This window comes from Haliotis asinina, chromosome 1 (genome assembly GCF_037392515.1).
Source record: "Haliotis asinina isolate JCU_RB_2024 chromosome 1, JCU_Hal_asi_v2, whole genome shotgun sequence".
NCBI classification, from domain to species: Eukaryota; Metazoa; Mollusca; class Gastropoda; order Lepetellida; family Haliotidae; genus Haliotis; species Haliotis asinina.
In genome coordinates this window covers 27,189,069-27,214,593 of record NC_090280.1, presented here as the reverse complement: position 1 = coordinate 27,214,593, position 25,525 = coordinate 27,189,069, and the positions used below count along the sequence as shown (strand labels likewise).

Sequence of the window (25,525 nt, the reverse complement as noted above, 5' to 3'; positions counted from 1 at the left end):
ACCCAAAGCTCTCCCTCGTCGCCGGCAGGGCTGAGCTGTAAAAGAAGAAAGAAACTGTTACTACCGGAACATCGATGTTAAAGACTGTGTGTAATGGAACTAGATGTTATTTCAAAGGGGTAATATACAATGTGTACTACAACTTTTGATATGGATTCACAATGTGTGAGGTTTTGAAGACTGTGCTTATACATTAGTATGTATGTACGTATGTAAGTGTGTGCGAGTGCGTGTATATACGTACATGATGAATTGATACGTGTGGATGTGTGTGAGTGACACTGAAATCTCACGAGCAGTCTAAAACATACTGCTTGTGCAAGTATGCAAGCTTCCCACTAGCAAGGGGCGATGGGGTAACAGAAGGGCTTAACAGAAGGACTTTTGACAGAACGTGCTCTGTACCAAGAACACGAGAATGCGAGATCGCGAGAACGCGAGATTTTGGTCAAATCTCGCATTCTCGCACTTTTGGCTTTTTAGGCTTGTTTCCAATGGTCGAGATCGCGAGAATGCGAGATCGCGAGAATGTCCCTTACAGTATTCCATACTTAAGACCCTAGCATGGACACAGTTTGTGAAGCCCGAATCTGGTGTCACCAGCAGTAAATGAATGAATGAATGAATGAATGAATTTCCTCCAGATTTTCAGTATCCCTGATGTTACTCAGAGCAAATAGGTGATGTTAATATATACACGGATGTAAATATGAGTGTAAATAGCTACATGTAATCGCTATCACATATTTACACAAATGACAGCTATTGCTGCACAGAAAAGACAGGAAGGCCTAATACAATCTTAAGACGAAGTAGATATTTACAAAATAATAATGGCACACTTTCCCAAGTGGTATGACAATTCCTGGTAATGTTTGAGGAGTACTATAAAATAGTGCAAGCATCTCATTTTCATCCAATGAGTCAGTTGTTGATTGGTGGTCTAAGCCTTGAGTGACTCTTGCAAAATGCCTTTATTTATTCTCTAACTTAACGGCATTTATAGCGCGTATACCGCTAACTCACATGCCTAGAAGCTACGCAAGTGAATCTTTCGGTGCCATATATTAACACATATAATGCGTTGGAGATCATAGCTATTTATTCCTACAGATTTGAACGAGCTGTCTGTGCGTCTTGCGTTTTGGCAACATCGCATTACCATCGTTGTAGAGGTTAGTTCTGAGTTCAGAACTACTCCCCCATACGTAACGCTATAGGATGTTTGGGAACTTTGTACAAATGGAACTTGGCGGGGTTCTGTTGGGAAATCAGCCTTCTAAATTCCAGAGCGTGACTTTTGGTATCATTGCACGTTAATATCATGTGCATACTCTGTAACAGTGTCAAGAGCAACTTGTAGCCCTTTAGGTGTGACACTGATTCGTGTAGTATCATCGGCGAGTTCTTGTTCAACAAGTGCAGGAATCAGATCTTGGCATAGACAAGAAAGAACCACGAGGACAGCACCCGTCCTTGTCCTACACCTTGTTCAAGAGGATAACTATGTGACATTTCACCACAGTATGTTATATGCGCAGATCTATTGTTGCAACTTTCATATGGAAGATTCTACAGCCTCCCCTTTATGCCTAGGTCATCTAGTTTTACAAAGACACCAGCATGCCAAATACCATCCAATACCTTTTCTTTGTCAAGGAAATCTGCGTAATTAATACATTTATGTAAAGAAAATGCAGACATAACAGCTCCATATTCTTTCTGAAATCCGAATTGTCTGGAGAAACATGAACAATGTATACCATTCTATCTACGTAATATTACTTTTTCAGCTGATTTCCCAATACATGAATGCCTCTACAGTTTTTTTATCTGATATTTCTTTTTTTTTTTGCCTTTATATATAGAGATTACCATTCCACGTTTATAGTCCTTATAGTTTTTCAAGAAGGTTATTAATTGCAAACATCAAATGTTCATTACATATGTTATCTGGACCTGGGCTTTTATTTTTACACAGATTGCGTATTTGTAAAGAGATTTCTCCAGGATATATAGTGTACAATGTTTCTGTCAGATTTAGTTTGGTTATCCTTATAATCCTTGATAGTCTTTAGTCTTTCGCTATGTGACTTTTGAAATGATCGATAACACTTTAAGAGTCTTAGCGCTGCGCCAGGTCAGCTTAGCTGCCCCATATTTCCCATATGCCAGAGGTAGTCTCTGCCAGAGGTAGTCATTGCCAGAGGTAGCCACTGCCAGAGCCAGAGGTAGAGCGTAGTCACACGATCAATTCTGACGTTTTATTTTTTCACAGTTTTGTAAAAAAAGGTTAATATTTGCTTCACAGGATGGTGCTAATTATGTTCGCACCAATTTGTATGTTTTCTTTTCGCGATCCTCTGTAAACGTCTGAACGCGCTCTTAGCAGTTTTACACTGACCATATGTTGTAGAATTACGTTCCCTATGCTTATCGTCAACAGACCAGAGTCGCCTCGCAGTCCTCATTTCATAATGGACATAATGTAAACCGTTTTCCTTCCAGTAGGGGTTTAGGTGGGAGTTGTAGGAAGAAATGGGAATGGTACATCCACAGACACAAGCAGGGCATTAGTGATAGGTGAGCTATATATTTTCACTCTCCTGGGAGATACACCAACTCCTGGGGAGCTAATATCTTTCAAACGAAGGTCCAACTCGGATAATGTGCTCATTGTCTGCCTTTGTTCATATATTTACGTTCCGACTACACTTCGTCAAGTTAAGTGGTAAGATGTATCACAGTTGCGAACAAAGCATGCTATTACTGACCTTTTCAAGTGTGGTTGTATCAATATGTGGTCAATATGTGACCTATATAAGTTGCCTTTGCTCCTATGGGCAAAACCTGGTCCTCGAGTGCGTACTGCGGACACAACATTTATGAAATACCGTTGTTTTACTGCGACTAGGAGTGATGCATCACGTAAGGTTGGGCTATCTCTGCTTATATCTCAGTTTAGATCACCCAGGATAATATCATTACTTTCACTGAAGTGGTCGTACTGGCAAGGGGCGGCGGCGTAACCTAACGGCTTAAGACCCGGGTTCGATTCCCCACATGGGTACAGTTTGTGAAGGCCATATCTGGTAACACCAGCAGTGATATTGTTGAAAATATTGCTAAAATCGGCATTAAACAATGCTCACTTACTCCACCACTCCACCACATAATAGAGCTCAGTCGAAAACATAACAACAGCTACAATCAAGTCCTTTCATTACCATTTCTTGGAATGTAGTTTACAATGGCTGTTATAAACAACATTGCCACTGCCATATACGACTAGCGGATCTTTCAATAGCTAATCTTATTCCAACGTAAGTCATTATTGATCTATCACAGAATATCAACTCAAAATATAACCCCAACAACATCATAAGAAGTAGAGTAGCGCATAGTCCCTGAATATATTCTTCCCATCACTTATTACGCCCACTATTTGATATAATTATATTGTTAGGAAATCGCTAATTTTCACTGAGTTTTATCATTCATTGAACTCATAACAATAATCTTTTCAACGTTTCGAATTTGTTTTACGATACGTCAATTCATGTGTAAACTGTACCTAGTAAATAGTATGGAATAGTTTGCAATATTTAGATAACAACAGTTGCCCGAAGTCGCTATATTTACAGTAGTGAAGTATACTTTTGATAAACCCATTTCAACTGAAAAGGAGCTCTAGTGTCACCTGAGGGAAAATCTAGACTTGCTTCTTTTAGGGCTTCAGCATTGCAGGGAGGGATAAGCAGTAGGGGAAATAATGTGGTTCGGTGTCTGAGACAGACTACATAAAAGGCCTCATAATATTACGTCTAAGTGTCACTAATAACCACTGATTCGAAAAACACTAATAAATATGACCTGTGTGATTCAATATTCGCTATGTAGACACCCAGGAAAACTATATACAGGCATATGAAAATTACATTTTAAAATTGGACAATTTTGATTAAATATTATTTTTTGTACTTACCTTGTCCAAAGCCAACAAGTGCCCCAGCGCTCTCCGATGCGCTCAGTCTCTCTACTTATACCGCAGAGAAGAGAGACAACCCTGTACTTAGCTGGGTCGCGATCCCCACAGGACACGTGACTCCTTGACACGTCATTCCCTGGCGGCGACAGACCTGTTGACTTTCAACAAGGCAAGTATAAAAACTAACATTTAATAAAAAATGTCCAATTTTTTACATACTTATCATAGTTGAAAGCCAACAATTGCCCAGAATCCCACAGTAGGAGGAGGGCAAGTGGGGGTAAAGACCCAGATCGTCTCTCAACCTGTAGTAGTGTAAGTGGTTCTGATGAGGGAGACTGAAGGTCGGTACGGAAGAACAACTCGTTCCCTTCACTCCTGTAGTTCACCCCGTCTGTGATGAGGAGCCCGCATTGGGAAGAACCACTTAGGAGGAGCTTAAAAACCAACCGAAAGGATAACCGAGAATGAGGAAAGATTCGGACGTTTCTTAACAAAGAATCTCATAAAGCTCTGTACCACTAGGAGACCTTACATAGGTCTTAGTGTGTTTCGTCTCCTGTTTCGTCTCCTGACGAACAGTGACTCCGAAGTTCTCGGCTGTGCCAAGACCAGTGGTCCTAACCGGGACACTCCCGCCAAATCACCATTCCAGAAACACCGGCGAGGATGTCTGTCACAGCAATATGGCTGTGGTATGCCAAGGTAGCCGATGCCACCCTGATTGTATGTGGGTTGACTTTCGCAGGTGCTGGGAGGTCAGCAGCCTTGTAGGCTTCTATCACCGCTGAGCGGAGGTAGACCCCCAGTGCCCTTTTGTCAATTTCCCTCGTGCTCTGTTGGGAATGAGGAAGAAACAACCTGCGTCTGCCCCGTCTCAGGGTGCGTTTGCGGTCTGTGTATACCCGCAGCGCACTGACCGGACACAATGCAAGCACTCCATCGTCATTGGGGTCCACCAGGGAATGTGGAAAGTGCGACCGAGTTCGTCCACCTCTTGATTTTTACACACGAAAGTGGGATCGAGCCCTAGAATAACTGAGCCACCATCCGCCAGTAAGAACCTCAAGAGGTCCGCATGAAGTGTGTGGATCTTGCTGATCCTAGCGGCTGAAGCCATAGCTACCAGAAAGGCCGTCTTGACTGTCAACCTGAGGATGTGGGCTTCCTCCAGGGGCTCATAAAAGTCCGACTTAAGATAGTTCAGGACTATGCTCAGGTCCCTCTCGGGGCCCCTGGGTTTGTGTATGCCATCTGCCTGCCTGAACTCCTTGAGTACCGACAAATCCAACCCTGGGGACCGTTTCCAGATGACGGACATGATGCCCTCCATGTTGGTGTTGAAGAAGAGGCCTTCAGGTCTCTTGTGGTATGTAGGTGGAGCTGATAGTCCGCTATCTGGAGAAGGGAAGTTTAGTCAGCACAAAACCCCTGACCCTCGCAAAAGGAAACAAACGCTTCCCACTGGAAATCAATTTCCTAGTTGTCACCCTCTGTGAGCCTGCTATGGCTACCCGGTTGGAGTACCCACTCCTCCTCAGACTATTTTGTATACTAGCCAAGCGTACAGATTGAGTACCTGAGGGTTCTCGTGTATCCGTCCGCTTGGCTGACTTAGGAGAAGATCCCTCCGGAGAGGTATCTGTATGGGCTCCTGACTGCAAAGTCTGTGGAGGGGTATGTACCAAGCCCGAGCCGGTCACTTGGGGGCTACTAGCAGAAGTTTGAGATTCTAGGTTTGGTTAATACCCATTGTAGTATCGCTGGGGGAGTTAAAGCGTAGGCGTTCATCCCTTCCCAGTCTAAGGACAGAGGACAGGCCTCTGGGTCTGGTACAGGGGACACGTACGTGGGCAGTTGGTGGTTGAGTTTGGTGGTAAACAGGTCCACCAGCGCCCTGCCGACCTGAAGGCACAGCGTTTGGAAGGTCTGAGGGCGCCGTTGCCACTCCATGGAGGGATGTTCAACCGCAAGCTGTTTGACAACTCAAACAGTTGCAGTGGCAACTGTAGAAGTGGATCCGCTCTGGTCAAGCCCTGGCGGTTGATTGCCCAGGCCCCTAACGAGCTGTCTGTGTGAACCAGTACCACTTGCTCCCTGAGGGCTTCCCTCCAGTGGAGGATTGCTAGCCATACTGCATCCAATTCCAGGAGGTTTATGTGTCGAGACTGGAGGGAGGGACTCCATACCCCTGATGTTTGTTCCGTCCCCATGTGTGCTCCCCACCCTCGAGTGGGGGCGTCCACAAAGAGATGGAGTGACGGGGTTGGAGGACAGAGGGGGACACCCCCAAACACATTCTTGTCTCGGTTCCACCATTTGAGGAAGTGGAGAAGACCTGGAGAGGTCGGAGGACGAGTCGCCCCCTGATTGGTAGGTCTTGTGCGGACGTCAGAAACCCCAGTAGCTTCTGCCACTGATGGAGGGACAGAGGTCTGTTCAGAGCCTGGGTCATCAGAGACTGGAGTCTCGTCATTCGCTCGCGTGGCACGAAGGCTCTGAAGCAAGCTGTGTATAGAATGGCCTCAAGAAACTGTAGAGATTTTGTTGGTACTAGGTCCGACTTGTCCAGGTTTACAAGCCATCCTAACCGCCGGTGCAGAAGAATTACAAAGTCCCGTTGTGCTTCCAGAACGGCCGGCGAATGGTCGTGATCGAACCCATCGTCCAGATACATCACAAACAGGACCCCGTGTTCGTGAAGGAAGTGGAGAATGGGTTGAGTTACTCACGTGAACAGCCATGGGGCGGAGGAAATCCTGAACGGAAGTACCTTCCACTGAAAGTGGCGACCTCCCAGGATGAAACCGAGGTACCTGCGAGTGTCAAGAGTCGAAAATATGGCGCCTGTGCGAGGCAGGAGGAGTTGAACTCCTTCATATCATGAATCAGCAGCCATTTTCCCGAGTTTTTGGGGGGCCTGAGAAATACCGGAGAGTAATAGCCGGGAGACAGATTCTCGAGAGGGAGTAACTCCACTCCCTCCTTGGCAATGAGAGTTTCCACCTGTTCCAACTCGAACTTGTTCGGATCGGGAAGCCATTCGACTGGATGGCAGATGGGAGGTGGAGGGGAGGAGACAGGGATGTGGAAGCGAGACTCCAGAATCTGACATACGAACTTGTCCAGTCTGAGCTGAACCCAGATTGGTATATATTTCGAGAGATGACCCCCTACATGCCCTATGGAAGGATCTACTATCGGAGGGGGGAGGACTGGCAGGACCCACCCGTCAGTTGTGCTTGGGCCCACCAAGTTTCTTCCTGGGAGTGGAGGAAGGGATGGAACCCCTGCGGCCTTCCTTCCCTCACCCTTTCCGAAAGGACACTTGTCCTGTCTGTTTTTTGGGAGTAGACTCCGTCTTTTGAGGGTTCGGTTGGATCACTCCTGTGGCTGCGAACGACCTCTGGCTCCGGTCAAGGCGAGTCTGTTAGTCAACTCCTGTTGCTGATACTCATGCCTCGAATGAAGGGCCTCTGGAATCTCGCCCGCAAAGAGAGTTCCCGCAGAGGGGGAGGCGTGGCGGAGAGAATCTCTGATCTCTGCCGGGAGATTCGTTCTTCCTAAGAACCCCTCACGTCGGAAATTAGTGATGCCTGCCGAAATACGTCCGGCAGACAAGCAGATCTGTGCTATGCCTCCGGCCATGGATCCGAATGCACGATACAGGAGCTCTACACCGTCTTCCATGCCTGCTTCCCTGGCAAAACTTGAAATGGCCTGACAGGCGTGAGCTAAGTAATTGGCGGAACCTAAGATAGACCGAGTCTCCTTGTCAAGGTGTGACAAGTGTGCATCAGAAACCTTCTGAGGTAGCTGCCCGGAAGCAACCCGACTGATGCCCTGGTCCAACGTGGGGGGTGGGGTGGGGGGGGGTGTGTTCTAGTGGGATTGGGGAGTTAGCCAAGGGGATGTTGTTACGTTGTCTGTCCGTAAGGACTCATGGAGGAAGGAGATGACCAGGTCCCGCTGCGGCCACCTCCGATTTAAAGTCACTTCCCACTTATTGAGAGGGACGATGGGGTGGGAGGGCCTTCCGAGGGGAACAGAAGGAATCCTCGCCACAAAAGGAAGTCACCCTAGCCCTCTTGGCGGCAGACGGGTGGTCCTCAAGTTCCACCAGCGGTGCCCCTGAAAATTCCGCCACAGCCGCCAGGTGAGCTACTGGATCCCTTGTAGGTGGAGGGTTAGCGTCCTCAGCCTCTGGAAGGATGCGAATGAGGGGAGGGTTATACATATCCACCTCGTTCGGTGGCGTAGGCAGTCTGATGGGGGAAGCCATCCGTACCACCCTTCGGGGTGAATGGGAAGATTCCCGTATGGGGGAGGGGAACCTCGCTGGTCAAGAAGGCTCGAGACGAGTGTCTTCACTCAGTCGGGCACCCTAGTGGTTAGAGAAGCTTTGTGCGACCTACTCCATTTTGATTTCTTTTTCCTCCTCCTTCTGTAGAGAGAAGGTGAGGGGGAGATGCTGGAGGAAGTCCCCTGTGCAGAGAAGGGGCCCGAACCGGCGAACGGCTCGTCCGATGGGACTTCATTGTGACCAGGGGGTACCTAAGTGCTTCCTGCTCAGTTTCAAGGTCAAACTGTAAGTATAGTAATATTGCAATGATTAAGATCAAAACGCTCACAAACTGCATTTAGGACAACTGAAATCCGTGGACGCAAAAAATCATGCCACTTTCATCTCGAAGTTAATACATTGTTGCCGCAATGTTCAGTCAGAGTTTCTCATCTTTGAGTATATATCGTGTCGAGGAAGGGCCCCAGTCTGTTCAGTAAGTCTGGTGCAGAAGTGCAACTCAGTCAGCAGATCTGTTTATACGATGCTTTGATCTTCTCACAATGTGCTCATTTCCTGTGCAACCATCAAATCAAAACATTCTCTTTTTTCGCATCCAAGGCCAAACTCAAGGCATAGTATTTGAATACTATTAGGTGCTTGAGCATTTACAGACAATGAAGTTTAATATCGTTGTTTGTCCAAAATATGAATACCAAAAGTGATTCCTTACGAATTCTGAGGACTCACTCGACGTGAAATGGAAGCATCCAGACCTTTGACAGTCGGAATGGCGCACACAGTGAAACGATCGATTCTTTGCCATGCCAGTCACGTTCAATTCCAATCGGTTCGTGTTTAATGTCTCGCTTCTGTCCACTCCATCATGGAAAACCTGGAATGGTTTAAAACAATGAAAAACATTTCAACATCTAGAGATAAGAAAACTGTATGGATGGTTAACATATTTATATTCACAATAGCGACGTTTCTGTACGATCCGTTTGCCGTGTGAAGGCCACTCTACAAGCTGTGTGGTGGTGTTTTTAAATGACAACGTCGAATCAAGAGATCTCAATGTTATAACAATATTTCTAAGGTACTGCTGAAACAATAGCCACTGACAAAGGTCCAGGGTTGAAACTGTGCAATACGTGATACTTACCCAACTATACACACCACTGCTGTTTGGATTCCCACATGTACAAATGTTGTGGTCACAAATTATATTGAGGTTTCCATGGATAATATCTGCAATAAATAATTTCACATAGCTTTATCTTCATTTGCAAACACAACCATACCTGTGTTAAATCATAGAAATCTTTTTGCATCCAAGGCCAAACCCAAGGCATAGTATTTGAATACTATTAGGTACTTGAGCATTTACAGACAATGAAGTTTAATATCGTTGTTTGTCCAAAATATGAATACCAAAAGTGATTCCTTACGAATCCTGAGGACTCACCCGACGTGAAATGGAAGCATCCAGACCTTTGACAGTCGGAATGGCGCACACAGTGAAACGATCCGTTCTTTGCTATGCCTGTCACATTCAATTGCGATCGGTTCGTGTTTAATGTTTCGCTTCTGCCCACTCCATCATGGAAAACCTGGAATGGTTTAAAACAATGAAAAACATTTCAACATCTAGAGATAAGAAAACTGTATGGATGGTTAACATCTTTATATTCACAATAGCGACGTTTCTGCACGATCCGTTTGCCGTGTGAAGGCCACTCTACAAGCTGTATGGTGGTGTTTTGAAATGACAACGTCGAATCAAGAGATCTCAATGTTATAACAATATTTCTAAGGTACTGTTGAAACAATAGCCACTGACAAAGGTCCAGGGTTGAAACTGTGCAATACGTGATACCTACCCAACTATACGCACCACTTCTGTTTGGATTCCCACATGTACAAATGTTGTGGTCACAAATTATATTGAGGTTTCCATGGATAATATCTGCAAAAGATAATTTCACATAGCTTTATCTTCATTTGCAAACACAACCACACCTGTGTTAAATCACAGAAATCTTTTTGCATCCAAGGCTAAACCAAAGGCATAGTGTTTGAATAGTATTAGGTACTTGAGTGAGTGACTTAATATTTTACGTCACATCGGCAATATCTCAGCCATATCGTGACGAGAACATTTAAATGAAATGTATGCATGTAGTAAAATCTGTCAACGAAGGACAGTAAAACCACTAGCATATCACAGTTTGAATTAAAACTAGCGTGGAAAGTTAAAACTAATATGACTATTCAGACAATACAATATAAAAACAGGCTATAGATTGCCAACAACTGAAGGTAGATCACCATACTAGGGACCATGGGGACTTACAGTACCTTTGCTACCTGCATGGACCCTAGTTGGATTTACATCATTTCTTCAGCTGTTAGCAATTTAGTCACATCTAGTCAAAAATTAAAAATACACATATGCTACGATTAAGAACGGTGGAAGTCTAAACGTACAGGAAATGTTTTGGGACTTACGGACCCTCTCAGGAGGACAATAATTTTACGGTACTTCAACCCCCTTTGAGGGTTCAGCCACTAACAATTCAAGTTACTAATCTAAACGACCATGAATTAAAATGCAGCTATCTACAGAACATAATAATTAAAATTCAATGATGAAATCAATTTCTTTTAAAAATCCAAGAATTAAATGAGAACTTACGGTGTTAAAAAGGTCCTTAATTGTTTTTACATTGTAATATTTATCCCTTATGATGGAGAATTCAACACAGTCAAGCAGAATATGCTTGACCGTCGTTCTCTCATCACAAGAGATGCAAAACCGAGGATCCTCACCTTTCAACAGGTATGAATGAGTATATCTAGTATGGCCAATACGACATCGGCGCACGATTACCTCTTCAAATCTGGACTGACATCTCAAGTAGGAATAACCAATATAGGGTTTTATTTCATGTAATTTGTTGATGCCTACCTGGGTGTCCCACTTCTTCTGCATTAGATCACGGATATAAGATCTAATTTTAGCTTTAAAATCACTGTATGGAATAAGAAGTGGTGTCACAGATTTGTTGAGTGCTGCCTTAGCAGCAAGATTGGTCATTGCGTTACCAGTAATGCCTACGTGGCTTGGTAACCAACAGAAGAGGATGTCGTATTGGCCAGTAGCAAGATCATTATACAATTCAATAATTTCAATTAAAAGTGGATGTTTACATGATAAATTCTTAATAGCCTGAAGACAAGAAAGAGAATCTGAATAGATCATATATTGTTTACGTTTAGGGTGTCTTTCAATATATTTAAGAGCTGTTAATATGGCGTTAGCTTCAGCAGTAAAAATAGAACTATTATCTGGTAGTCTAGAAGATATTGTTCTGGATCCATTGACAGTGGCAGAAGCCACAGCGTCACCATCCTTGGAACCATCATTTTCATTAATACTATCAGTTTTACTTATAAGTTGGAATTAAATCGCTGTTTATTAACCTGTGCATATGAAACTGCAATATTTGTCCCAACGTATTGAATATTGCACATCACGGGAACTAAAGCACATGTTGCATACACTTCTGCCGTTAATATAAACCCCATAAAGACCCAGAATTATTCCTAAGCGGCACCCCTATCAAAGTTGTCAAGGAGGCTAAGTTCTTGGGACTTATTTTCGATTCACATTTGACCTTGGTTACCGCATAATAAATCCCTAAAAGCCAAATGAATGAAAGCACTCGATTTATTAAAGGTTGTTTCTAATTCCAAATGGGGAGGGGATCAGACTGCTCTCCTTCACTTACATAGATCACTCGTGCTATCTAAACTTGATTATGGTTCCATCCTATGGTGGAACCTACCAAAGCAACCTAAACATACTTGATTCTGTCCACCACCAAGCATATCCTGCTTGCCTGTGTTGAGTATCCCATCACAAGAGATCAGTATTTTATTTCACGACCTATGAAGGATCTTTTTAGCAATATTAGTCCTCGTTTAATAATTTTATTTTCAAAGTAATTAGATTTGTTAAATGAATTGTAAATTGATAAATATTTTATGATTGGAAGATTAAATTAGTAATTTAAATCATTAGTGGCTGAACCCTCAAAGGGGGTTAAAGTACTACAAAATGATTGTCCTCCTGAGAGGGTACTTAAGTCCCAAAACATTTTTCAGGTTTTTAATCGTAGAATAAGTCTTCTTTTACTGTATGGTTAGTATCGTCTAACTTGCTAACAGCTGAAGGGATGATGTAAATCCAGCTAGGCTCCATGCAGGAAACAAATGTACTGTAAGTCCCCATGGCCCTTAGTATGGTGATCTACTGTCAGATGTTTGCAACCTATAGCTCATTTTTATATTGTATTGTCCTCTATAGATGCATTGTTTTAGGTCTAATCACTAGTTTTACATTCTACCCTGTGATATTCTTGTTAGTTTTACTGGCATTCGTTGACAGGTGTTTACAATGTATGTGCTGCTAATTCATTTGTATTTTTATAATTAATCGTTCTTTTTACGATATGGCTGCAATATTGCCGATGTGACGTTAAATATTCACTCACTAACTCACTAATATAATTATATTGTTAGGAATTCGCCACTTTTTACTGAGTTAAATCATTCATTGAACTCATAACAATAATCTTTTCAACGTTACGAATTTGTTTTACGATACGTCAGTTCGTGTGTAAACTGTACCTAGTAAAATAGTATGGAATACTTAGCAATATTTAGATAACAGTTGCCCGAAGTAAGTCGCTATATTTACATTAGTGAGTCTAAACGTTTATTGGGAATTATATATATACTTTTGATAAACCCATTTCAGCCCCAGTGCAGGGAGAGCTAAGCACTAAAGAAAATTATGTGGCTCGGTGTCTGAGACAGACTACATAAAAAGGTGTGGGTCATAATAGTACATCTCAGTGTCATTACTAACCACAGATTCAGAAAACACTAATATCCAATATTCGCTATGTAGACACCCAGGAAAACTATATACAGGTATATGAAAATTACATTTGAAAATGATTATAATAGTAACTTAAGGAGTAGATTCTGTGTATTTATATGTGAACCATGTGAGCCAGTTGTATATTTGTACACAGGTGATAACAATGCACTGAATGAAAATGTGTTAGAAACATGAATTTGAAGTAGTCTGGGTGAAATATTAAAAGTAGTGCTCTATGTCTCAACTGTATACCTGAGTGAATTAGTTTATAATCACAGCAGCAGTATTTCTGCCATCTCGTGACCACAAAACAGTTATAAATCTATGATAAATGCACGAAGGAAGGACACTGAAACCAGCGTCATTTGCAGTATATCACAGGGTAGAGAAATAAAAACTAGCACCTCTCTCTAAGAAATTTTAAAAACATTTGACAGTACAATATAGGAACATGCTGAGTACCACCACCTACTGATTGGAGATCCCCATACTGGGGACCATGGGGACTTAGTGTACATTTTCTTCGTGCAAGCCAAACTTACAGCATCCCTTTAGCAGCTGGTGATTGTAGTTAAAGCTTACAAATTGCAACGAAAGTTTGTGGACTTACGTACCCCTACAGAAGGACAATAATTTTACAAAACTTCAACCCCATGTGAAGATACAGCCACTCTCAGCTGTTCAATTTAACTACCTGTTAAAAATACAAATCATATTTACAAATCATTTATCAGACGTCTTGCAACCATTCTATCTCTTTAATACACGCTATCGACATTTGAAAGATCCTTCAAATATATACAAGTCGTATCAAAACTTCAAATCAAGACAGATTATTACAAAAGCAGCTGTCACCATTTTTATTAGAATATTCGTGTGTAAAAGTCACCATTGGTATTAGAATATTTGTGTGTAAAAGTAAAGTTAAATAATATCAGCATTATGATTTACAAATAAACGAATAACCACATTATTTCTAATTTTGCAAGAATCCATTAGCTACCTTAGCTATTTCAATTTCCGATAATGTTTCACATAACATGTGAAGGTACTTAATTTTGTGGCCTCCATGTCTGCTACAGATCACGTTGCACCTATCGTCATATGAAATAATAATTATTTCCGGAGCTTAACTCAAAAACAGTTCAATGTATTTCAGCACAAATTGCACATCGTGAATGGCATACTCAAATGCAATGGACTGGTATCTTTACCATATTGCAGCATATCTACATTTTAGCCACTCAGTGTTCCCATACTTTCTGTGAATGATATAAGTCTGTTTAAAGAAGTCTGCAAGAAAGTGGAAACTATCATTGCTTATCCAACAATTTTTACTGGCTTTACTGAACTGAATTCTGAAGTTCACTCACAAAACTTGCGTCAAGCTTAACTCGTATGATAATATTTTGAGAGTCTTTCAGAAAACAATTGTTGTGTCAAATATGCAGGAATCACGCATCATGTAAAATCCTGATTAACTACTCAAACTTAAACGTTCTGTTCAGATATATTCAAACACATGCATAAACTAAACTGAACGTTTGATGGAGACGGTTACCTTAATATTTGACGATAACTTAACAAGAAAATTTATTTCGACTTGCTCAGCAGTGTCGGAACCGGTCTACGTCAAACTGGAAGACGCGCGTCTCTGGTAACAACATATCGTCAAGAGTTATCTCCCTTGTTTGTCTTGTAAACAAACACTAGATAACGACGCGATATGGTGTTGCAACGTTCCCGTTGGAGTCAATACTCTCCAGAAACCCATGCCATCACGTAACAACTTTGTTCTCGTTTGATATTTAACTCGGGCACAGGATAAATCTCCATGTCAAACTCGCGAACACATCACGATTTGAACCTTTCTTTAGACCCTGATTTTAGTGAGCAAAGATAAATGTCAGCAATGTCTCTTGCACTGACGTTTAGACAGAAGCAACAACGATAGGTTATTGTTCCATTTGTGTGCTGCAGAACATCTTCTCCATGTATTTAAGACAAAATAATTCAAGAATTCAAAAGCCAATACAAAGTAAGAAAATAATGCGCACACACTGGTCGTATGAGGGCAGGTTCGAGTGAGTGAACAACCGAGTTCCTCTTGACCTGAGCAGTTGTTAGATTTTGCTTGCGTTTGTTAGTTTTTGTTGTCTGTTTTTGGTGGTTTTGTGTTGATTTTGTTGGTGTGATATCAGGACTACACGTCTACGTGACCAGATGTATGGTTCAAGTAGTCAGATTCGGTGGCTTTATACTCTGTTAATTCATTTAATCAGTTCTCAACATAACTTCTAGTTTAACTAATTTACCTCGAACGTTTAACGTTCCTTTCTGCTCCACGAGGATAGAGGTGCTTTTCAAGTTCAGCTTACACGTGTAATCCCCCTCGTCGTTTTTAGTCACATTTGTGAGATTGAATCCAATTCTGTTTTCCTCTAACAGCCGATGAAAACGATGTTTGTAACTGTTGTTGATTTTGAGGAAGTCCTGCAGAGAGATAAAAAAAAGTTTCACCAAGTGAATACACCAGAATTTGCCACAGGATGAAGGACTTGCTACTAACTGCTTCTGAGAATTACAAATAGATATTTTTTCTACCTGATCCAGCCGCTTCACACTATCGATAACTCACTGGCTCAGGGAACATACACACACATCGAGGGTACATCAATCAATGGGTCCCAAAGAGCCAATGAACAACATATTTGTCTTACCGAACACTTCAACGTTAATTTTGAACTGTTTGAAGCATGAATGTCGGCCCGTGCACCTGTGAACGATTCGAGTCTTGCATCTGGCTGAGTTTTCCCGCAGGCATTGTCTTAGTACAATCGCCGCGGTGTATTTCCCCTTCGTAATATTCACAGGGGTTACATTTGAACGTTTAACAAACAAATTATTTATTGGAATACGAAGCCAATAATTTCTGAACCATCGCTAGATTTTGCGTACGTAACTAGAAAAAAATAGAATTTTCAGTCGCAAAACATCGGTAAATTCCGTGTATCATGTGTGTATCATGTTATTCGAGATAAAGAAGTACTACCACGAAGTACCGAATGAGTTGCCACTGGCAGCGGGGTCCATTGCCATGTACCTCGCTTGTAAGTGGGGTACATTGAAAATAATAGGAGAGCGCTTAGCCAACCAGAAAGGGAAATTTATGTGTGAGGTACGATAAATACCATTTAAAAGTATCGGCTGTTGAATTTGCAAATTTGATAAAAATGCGAATGATGAATGATGAAGCCGAGGAGGAAACAGAAGATAAAGAGAAATTAAGGGAAAAAGTGACAATTTATTCCGTTCCTTTGGAAAATTAATGTCTATTAGTAAGGATATATGTTACTTTTTCGCATATGCAAAGGCACTGGCTCGTGGAATGTCACCTACTTTTCTTTTAGTAGAATGTAACTGGTGCTCCAAGCATTTCTTTAAATTCCAGAGCTTCTGTACCGGATTAACCGAACTGATACTGTACCCATATGCTGCATGTGAATGGCATCAAATAACGTCCTCTGCGTTCGTGCCTTACTCATTCCATGTCGGACACACTGAACTGCCATTGTCAATACACTAGTAAATTCTGTGGTTAAGTCCTATCCGGGCTTTGAACCCAGACCCTAAGAAGCATTATCGCCTGCACGTAAGTTCTCAGAGATTCATATGTAAGTCCAGTTTCGTGCACATGTGTCATATTGTATTTAATATCAAAGTCAATAATCCAACGCGCGTGCTTGAAGATTACTCCAGTCACACATGTATCACGGCGTGCCTGGTACATATACCAGGTTTCTCACGTTTGTAGTCACGTGGTGATTACTGACAAACAAGAAACGTAATCGTTGCGAACCGGGATTCGAACAAGAATCGTAAGTTCTGGCGTGCCCATGGACTCAACTCTGCACCGCAAATTATGTAGTAGATTGTCCCATTTATTTCTAACCATTTATTGCGGCGAACTATGGACTTTAGGGCTCTATCCACATTTCTCAGCGTGTCAAAGCCCCAATTTACTTAAACAGTCTGTCCATTATGAATGAAGTGAACAAATATAGGCAACAAACACAAAAAACCTAATGATTAGTGGTACATGATGAGTATCTTGCAACCCAAGGTACCATGTCTGCCACTCAAATGGAACATTTCATTACCTGTGGATGAGATTCTTCAAGTGTCGCTATTAGTGTCTTTCCAAAATACCACTCAACAGCATAGAATGGAGTGACTGTATAATTCCACCAAAAAGCAGCATCTTCACCGATGCATTTTGACACCGTTACTTCTGCAAATACAAGTTGTATGCGTAAATTATGTCCGCTCCGCACGAGTTACCTTATCTTAGATCAGTTTGTGTTTTTGAATATGGCGGCGGCGTCGGCCGTGGGAGGCCTTCGACTGACATAACTCTGAGTTACTGTGAGTGAAAGGGTGATTGCTATTTTCAAATAACTACACCTCTCATACATTCAATACATACCCTGCTGTGCGTGACATTAAACGATTATTAAAGATGAATAGTGGCACGTCATTAATTTGTCATAGGATAATCAAAATAAAACAGTGTACCGAAACTACAGATATACGAAGCAGGATATATACAATTTAACACAATTGACTAAAAATACACACGTGTAACTAATCTTGTATAATGAGGCAGAATATTGCAAAAGGCGATTTTCTGGCGTATCTTTGCTTTCGTGAATAACCGTATGTGGAAATTTGAAATATATTTCACGAGACTGATGTTTTTAAATGATATTCCATGCAAAACATCCGACTTGCATACGTGACTACATACTTCCTGTAACTTGGGTATCTGTAGATGATGTCAACACGAAGAGCAGCAACAACATCCAAACTGCAGAAAAACGAATACGACCCAAGCAAAGATACTAGATAATACTGTCAAGGTTCTTAATGCAGAATACTTTCAAAGTCATATTTAATAACATACACACCCCTGGGAAAAGTCGAAACTCTTGAAAGCCGTATGATTCAAAACAGTTTGTCATCGCTTAACAAGACTATTTTCATGTCGATGGCAAATATATATGGCGAAAATGACGGTCACTGCAAAATATTGTTGCGGTTTTAAGATTTATTTATGGACACAATTATTATATTCATGTGGATATCCTATTTCGCAACATACATGTACACTTAGTATGACTGAACATGGTGTATAGATGCGTGAACATGGTACATGTAGTTCATTTTTCTTTTATTCCACATGTTCCTGAATATTATACCTCCTCAACTGCTCAGCTTCATTGGATACATCGACCATGTTAAAAACTGAGATAAAGGGTATTACAGGTCATAGCCGGCATCAAAATTAAAATTAAATAAGCAGAAAATATAGAAATATGTTTTTTTCGTGTGCCACTACCAAGTCTTTGAATACCATGGACTTTGACGCGTGAAGAAATGTGCGATTCGTGCCCATAGTTATGGTGTGCAATGTTTTGGGAAAGCTTAATTTCGTGGTGTACCTACTTGACAAATGTAACATTCTCCTCACATGGGCCTGGCCTGGCCTCTCACACTTGCTTTGCGTCACGGTATCCATTGCCGGTCATCTTGGGGGACATAAAAACCAACAAAAATATTTTATTTTCATTTTGAAAAATCATTTTGACTGACACAACAACAGGAAGGTTATTGTTTAATTGAATTACCACGTAAGTCAGGTTTAGCCTTTCCCCCACCCTCCTACCTCTCCCTTACCTTCTCTGAAGACCGCTCATGAATTCTAATAATGCACCTAATATTCGCTACATTATATATCAACCATTATTTTGTATATAGAACGGACCGTCTGTATTGACAAGTGGTGTGTGTCCAGCACATGGTGTATCATTCACAAATAGTTTTACTGGTAGCAATATTAAAAGGTTACGTCTGATATGTCAATTTACCAGTTACATCCTGAATACTTACGGACGCTCCATATACACCGCGCACAGCCTCAACGATCCAGCATGGCGTACTAGTCGCGTCATTAGCGGCCCTGATTTTTCATCAGTAACGGACCGTCGTCAACTGGTCAAATCGCTTCGTTCTGTATGCAAAACTGGGATATTTTCAGGAAATTGCGATAGATGGTCTGAATAGTCTACTCACAATCAGAATATTTACTGCGAAACAGAATATAGTATCAATAGGTTTAACTTATAGCGGTTTAACCAATAGTGTATTATGTCGCATTAGGTTAAATAAAAAAGTTAAATGTTTCTCGGGCATTGGCGCGTCACTTTTATTTGTGCGCGTAACATATTTTCTTGCCAGTTAAGAAAATAACTTTGACTTGGCCGCGTCCCGATCATCTATGTGTCCACAATAAGAATATGTGTCTGAAAGAACGAGTGTGACTGAATCTACAATTCATAAACACGTTCTAATGGTCCCAAGCTGTATTTCTGAGGAAAAAATATGTTCCTCCCGCGTCACTGTTTTCCTATCAAAATGTTATAAAAACGTCAGACCTCCCCAAGCCGCAGCAATATAAGGGCAGTATAACTTAACGTGGAACGGATAAAGCCCCGTATTTCCCTCGACACGATGTCGTAACTTATAATATCAATCTCAAAAACGTAGCGATATTCAAATGTTTGCATCCATTTCACGTGTAGAATGATTCTGCAGGGAATAACGACAAACTGGAATGCATGATATGATACACAAGTACGAGAAATATGCCACGGTTAACAGCTAAAAGAGAAAAGAGAACGCGCCATTGGGATCGTGCAGATCGGGGTCGACATGCCCCCCTCTCACGGGTATCAGACTTATTCAGGGCAACAGACAGACTGGGTTTACCGATAGACTACGGGCGTACACACACAACAACGTCAGCTGAAGATAGGTACCGACGTCAATAAGGAAGGAGGTTAACGTTTCTGTTAGTGTATATTCTGTTACCAAATCTGCCATATCTTGCTAACACTGAAGACAATTTCACAAATTAAGAAATGAGTATTTAAAAGTAAATTCATAATGCTTACAAGAACATATTTTCACTTCCTCCTGATCGCGTTTTGTTTATCCTCCACTGCCCATTATGGAGGAGTATGAACATGACACAACGACACTAATGATATTCATGTTACGCCAACCTTTCTAGTGGTTTACATTCATGCATGTCAACCTCCTCGTGATGAGTGATGGATATCGCTGCTTGCTCGTCCTTTTTGGACCCGGGTCAGATTTAATTTGACAAGTTTGACTTTGTCATGGACCCGGGTCAGATTTAATTTGACAAGTTTGACTTTGTCCTGGACAGCATGTGTTGATTCACGAGTTGTTGATGTTACCCCAGAATCTTTTGTCAGAAGACGGTAGTTCATGGGCCAGTCTGATAATGTTGACACCCGAGTAATGTATGTCCCAACTGATATGATCTTGATCCTTCGTGTTATATATAGTTTACGAAATAATATTAATTGACCTGCTGTCCATCGTCGATGAGTGTATTTTAACTGACGAGGTAGACGAAATTCCGGCAGAGTTGAATGTCGGGTTTCAGTAACACCATCACCCCTATAAGGCTGGTGGAGGGGACTGTATCTTGTACAACAATTCGACAACCTTTATGTTGATGGCGATCATACCAGCGTACTTTTAACCCGTACAGAATTCCGACCTCTACTGCAGGGGAATCTCCAAAAAGACTTCGACAATAAGTGTAGAACCCTGTATCACAAAAATCAAACTAGTTTGGGGCATCGGGAAATCCTCAACCTATTCACATCGACTGATTTTCATATTACCTGTTTGGTCTGGTACTGGTGTGACGTACTCCAGCTTTTCTAGAGCTGAAGAAAAAAATCTTTAGGAGATTCCCATTATTTTCCAGTTTGATGTCATAACCATCCTGACCCATAACGAGATTTTGTAAGTGCAATACGCATAAGGTTCATAACGTCCGCGCGTGTCCCCGAGATTGAGAACGCGATGGTGGGGGTTTGATTTTGGGTTGACACGGTTATACTCATGAGAAGATTATGTGTAACTGATTTTCCGTCAATTGTTGATTAATGTATTTGACACCGACCAAGTTGAGATCTTCGAGCAAGTGAATAGTCCAGATCTGAATGGGTCCCGTGGTCAAACCACGAAATCCGTCGAAATTCGTAGAACGATCAGGCAACGTCGGCGCTGGTGTCTGTTGCCCCAGCCTTTGGACAGTCCATTCAAGAGCAATCGTGAAGCGTTGACGCGACAGACTTTGATCACGAGCGTGGTGTGTAATTTGATGCCTTAATTCGAATTGACAAAAACATTGTTGGTAATCAAATATCTCGACCGTTAAAGATGTATTGGAGTTGACAGGAACAAACATGTTACCCGTGTGATCCGGTATTCGCACGACTTATATGGTATTCTCTCTCGATGGTGTATAAGACGTGTGAAGGATGCTGTTGTTTACCATATAGTAAAAATAGGAAGGATGCTGTCCCCCATACCTTAACATAACATCAGTGACACGTATACCGTCCCCCATACCTTAACATAACATCAGTGACACGTATACTGTCCCCTATACCTTAACATAACATCAGTGACACGTATACCGTCCCCCATACCTTAACATAACATCAGTGACACGTATACTGTCCCCTATACCTTAACATAACATCAGTGACACGTATACCGTCCCCCATACCTTAACATAACATCAATGACACGTATACCGTTCCCCATACCTTAACAAAAATCAGTGACACGTATACCGTCCCCCATACCTTAACATAGACTTCCGACGGTCTTAGAGCTTAGCTTTCATACCTTAACATAACACAAACTTAGCGCTAAGGCGATCGTAACTTCCATACCTTAACAAAGACTCAAGGCTGTCGTAACGCTAAGGTGACCGTAAGTCTTACGTAACGTACACATGTGACAGACATTGCGCTAAGGCGAACAGCAATGACGTGTCTCCACGGGAACGGCTACTCTGTCTGTAATGGGGTTGTGACAGTGCACAATTTATCTTTGTATTCTTCATATTTGTATATTTGTTTGTATGTATGTATTTGTATATGTTTGCCGCTTATATCCTTCTGTGAGTTCACATTCATTTTGAAGAGTTGCAATTTTGAAATGTCACATTAATTAGCCTTCATGTCATGGTTCAAAACTGATGTAACGCACCTGGCAAGAATAATTAACACAGGCCATATACCATTGAACATGTCACTCTGAAAACTCAAGCTATTGTTTATTGCACCAGTAAATGTCTTAATGACACGTGGTATAGACATCCAGACCACAACTGCAATAAATCCAGTTTAATTAACCCCAAGCTAATTAGTCCCAACTACTGTTGTCACGGCCAGGTGACATCAGCTGTAGGAAGTTGTAAAACAAACCATAATTAAGTCGGTGTAATAATCCTGTCACGGTCACGTGACTACCCTTCCAAAAATTCATTTCGGCTTGTTCAATCAGTAACCAATAGTAAAAATATCCGATCTTGGTCAACCAATCAAAATGGTAATTAAAACACCGATTGTACCTTTTTGGCCAATCACAAAAGAATTCCAACATTGATCAGTGGTGTTTCGGCTATAAAAAGAGGTCAGTGATTTCTTGTCTACACACTTGACCTCACAATAAATGTTGAAACATCTCCCTGACTGATCATTGACTTACGGAATTCTACATTCTATTTAAGGTAAGCTTTCTTGTACAACTCTGATATTATATTATAAAATGCCATGACTAAAATGTTTTATTTATGAATAGAAAGTGGCAATATCATGTATATAGTGTCTTTGCATGAACATCGTCATGCATAATGTCAAAGTCGTTACTGACTATGTAATAGTGTCTTTGCATGAACATCATCATGCCTAATGTCAAAGTCGTTACTGACTATGTAATAGTGTCTTTGCATGAACATCGTCATGCATAATGTCTCAGTCGTTATTTGAACATGTAAGTGAAGTAGATGTGCTGTCATGGATTAGTTGTGCCTGTGTTGCACTCATGTATGGGCACATTAGATGTACTTTGCATCATCATTATGCTAATAGTGAACTAAAGTGAATATTTGGTTCAGTAGCAAATATCATTTATATATGTTTTACATAACGACAGCTGAGGCACAATTGAGATATGTGTTAAAAGAATTTGTATGAATATGCTTTCCCATTATGATTAGTATTTGATGTTATGTTGAAAAAGGAAATGTTATAACTGTTACAGATTTAAGCTCGACCATTTGAGACGCTAATTCCCCGTCAAAATGCGTATATTCGATTATTGTTTAAATATCTTTTATGTATATGTATTTATGTATTACACACTTGACCTCACAATGAATGTTGAAACATCTCCCCACTGATCATTGACTTTTGGAATTCTACATTCTATTTAAGGATATAAGCTGGTTACCCCACACGAACCGGCTGACAAATAATGGAAAAAGGGTTTCCCTAAACATCTCACATGTTAAGACAGAAAGGGACAACGCCATCCTTCAATGCCTACGGACTTCGGAGCAACTCCCACACAGAGCAAGGTCAAGTCAGACCCAATACTCCCCCACCAGCTGTTCCACAATCACCACGTAGAGAACCAGCTCCTACCATCAGGCCAACCACTCCCCCACCGTCTGTGCAACAAGCTCCACTAACAATGGCCGTCAAAATCAAGCACCTGGGAGTTGACAGGTTTGATGGTGAGGACAATGTCAACTTATTCATTGACAGGCTGAAACATGCTTTCCAACTTCACAAGCTTAATGAAGAACAACAAAGACAGTACCTGCCTATGTTTTTGGAAGGCAAAGCCAAACGCTTTTTCAATTCACAAGCTCTTCCAGTGGACACACCCATCGAAAACCAACTGGAGTGCCTGAGAGAAAGATTTGGACCTGCAACATTTGATACAGCTCTGTACTCTGTTTCCCAAATGGAGTCAGAAAGGGTTCAGGATTACATGGATAGATTCCAGTCTATTACAGTAGGCCAAGACATTCCCGATCCCATCAAGGTCAAGATTGCACTGAAAGGACTAAAATCAACTATACAGCAAACTGTTCGCATTCGTGAGCCAAGGACTCTCATGGACATTCGGAGGTTTGGCCAACTTGCTGAAGACCTAAATTTTTCAGCACCGTCAGTCCAAGCCAGCTCAACAACAGGATCTTCTATTGAGGCCTTGCTAAAACAGTTATTAGTAGAGAGACAAGCTCCAGTCATGCAAGCAGCATATCATCGCCAACAACAGGTCCAGCCCTTTGACCAACAACAGTATCCCCACAGGCAACAACCCCGGCCACACAACCCTCGACACCAAGGTCACACCCAACAACAGTGGCCCAGCCAACATCGCAAGCAACATCAACAGCAACGCCAACAGCAACCCTCCCAGCAATGGCAGAAGTCCCAAGGTCAACACAGATGCAGAGGATGTAAAGGTTGGTGCCCTTCTCGCAGTGTTTGTCCATACAAAAATCATATTTGTTCAGTGTGTAATTATGATGGTTACCCTGGTCATGCCAGTGAGGCTTGCATACGTGGTCAAAGATGAGATAAGGCACCTGTGTCTTCTTGTAAGACCAGGTACCAAATTACAACCAAGGCATTTCAAGCCAATTCCAAAACAGAAAGTCATGTAGGTGCTATTTCAAATCCATTTACCACTCAAACAGAACAAAAATATGTTAGTACTCCTAAATCCCAATATCAAATTTCCCCAGACCCAGTTAATAATAATAATAATAATAATAATAAGGGTATTTATAAAGCGCTAGTTCCACATCACTGAGGGACATGCTCAAAGCGCGTATGACATCTGTGCATATGCACAGGGCGGACAACAGTGGATACAGTTAGTGGTAGCGTTGGAAGAGATACGTTTTTAGTCCAGATTTAAACAAAGATAGCGTAGGTGCACTCTTGAGGTTAAATGGGAGAGTGTTCCATAATGAGGCAGCTGCATATGAGAAGGATCGAGCCCCAATAGATTTCAGTTTATATACTGGTACAGTCAAGAGCAGTTGGTCAGCTGATCGGAGATTTCTAGAGGGCTTGTAGTGGGCAAACATGTCCTGAAGATAGACAGGGGCAGTGTTTTGAAAAGACTTGTAGACTAAAGAAAGGATCTTAAAGTCAATTCTTTCACGGATCCTGAGCCAGTGCAGTGACTTTTAGTCCATTTAGTCCCTGAAATGATTAGTCTACAGGTCCCTTTAATCAAAAACACCATTTATGTTGATATCATCAAAACCAAACAAAGTGCTTTAGTTGATACCAGAGCAGCTATCTCATGTGTTACCAAGAAAGTT

The 25,525-nt window shown here is 41.6% G+C and overlaps 1 protein-coding gene across 2 annotated transcripts in view; it reads right to left on the bottom strand.

Moving 5' to 3' along the window:
• Nucleotides 1-19,242, bottom strand: part of LOC137278039 (uncharacterized) — a 33,300-nt gene extending 14,058 nt beyond the window's left edge. Inside the window, exons 1-10 of one of the 2 annotated variants that reach the window (XM_067810085.1) lie at nucleotides 19,171-19,242; nucleotides 18,727-18,809; nucleotides 18,029-18,088; nucleotides 17,382-17,512; nucleotides 15,537-15,714; nucleotides 10,154-10,239; nucleotides 9,739-9,883; nucleotides 9,436-9,521; nucleotides 9,021-9,165; nucleotides 3-35 (exon numbers count right to left, since the gene is read on the bottom strand). In XM_067810085.1, coding sequence (XP_067666186.1) covers nucleotides 3-35; nucleotides 9,021-9,165; nucleotides 9,436-9,521; nucleotides 9,739-9,883; nucleotides 10,154-10,239; nucleotides 15,537-15,714; nucleotides 17,382-17,512; nucleotides 18,029-18,088; nucleotides 18,727-18,799 — 937 coding nt within the window. In that variant the 5' untranslated portion in view covers nucleotides 18,800-18,809; nucleotides 19,171-19,242. Of the gene's footprint in view, nucleotides 1-2; nucleotides 36-9,020; nucleotides 9,166-9,435; nucleotides 9,522-9,738; nucleotides 9,884-10,153; nucleotides 10,240-15,536; nucleotides 15,715-17,381; nucleotides 17,513-18,028; nucleotides 18,089-18,726; nucleotides 18,810-18,957; nucleotides 18,988-19,170 lie in introns of those variants that run through there. The other variant, XM_067810094.1, reaches the window with a different exon arrangement.
• Nucleotides 19,243-25,525: the final 6,283 nt, after the last annotated feature.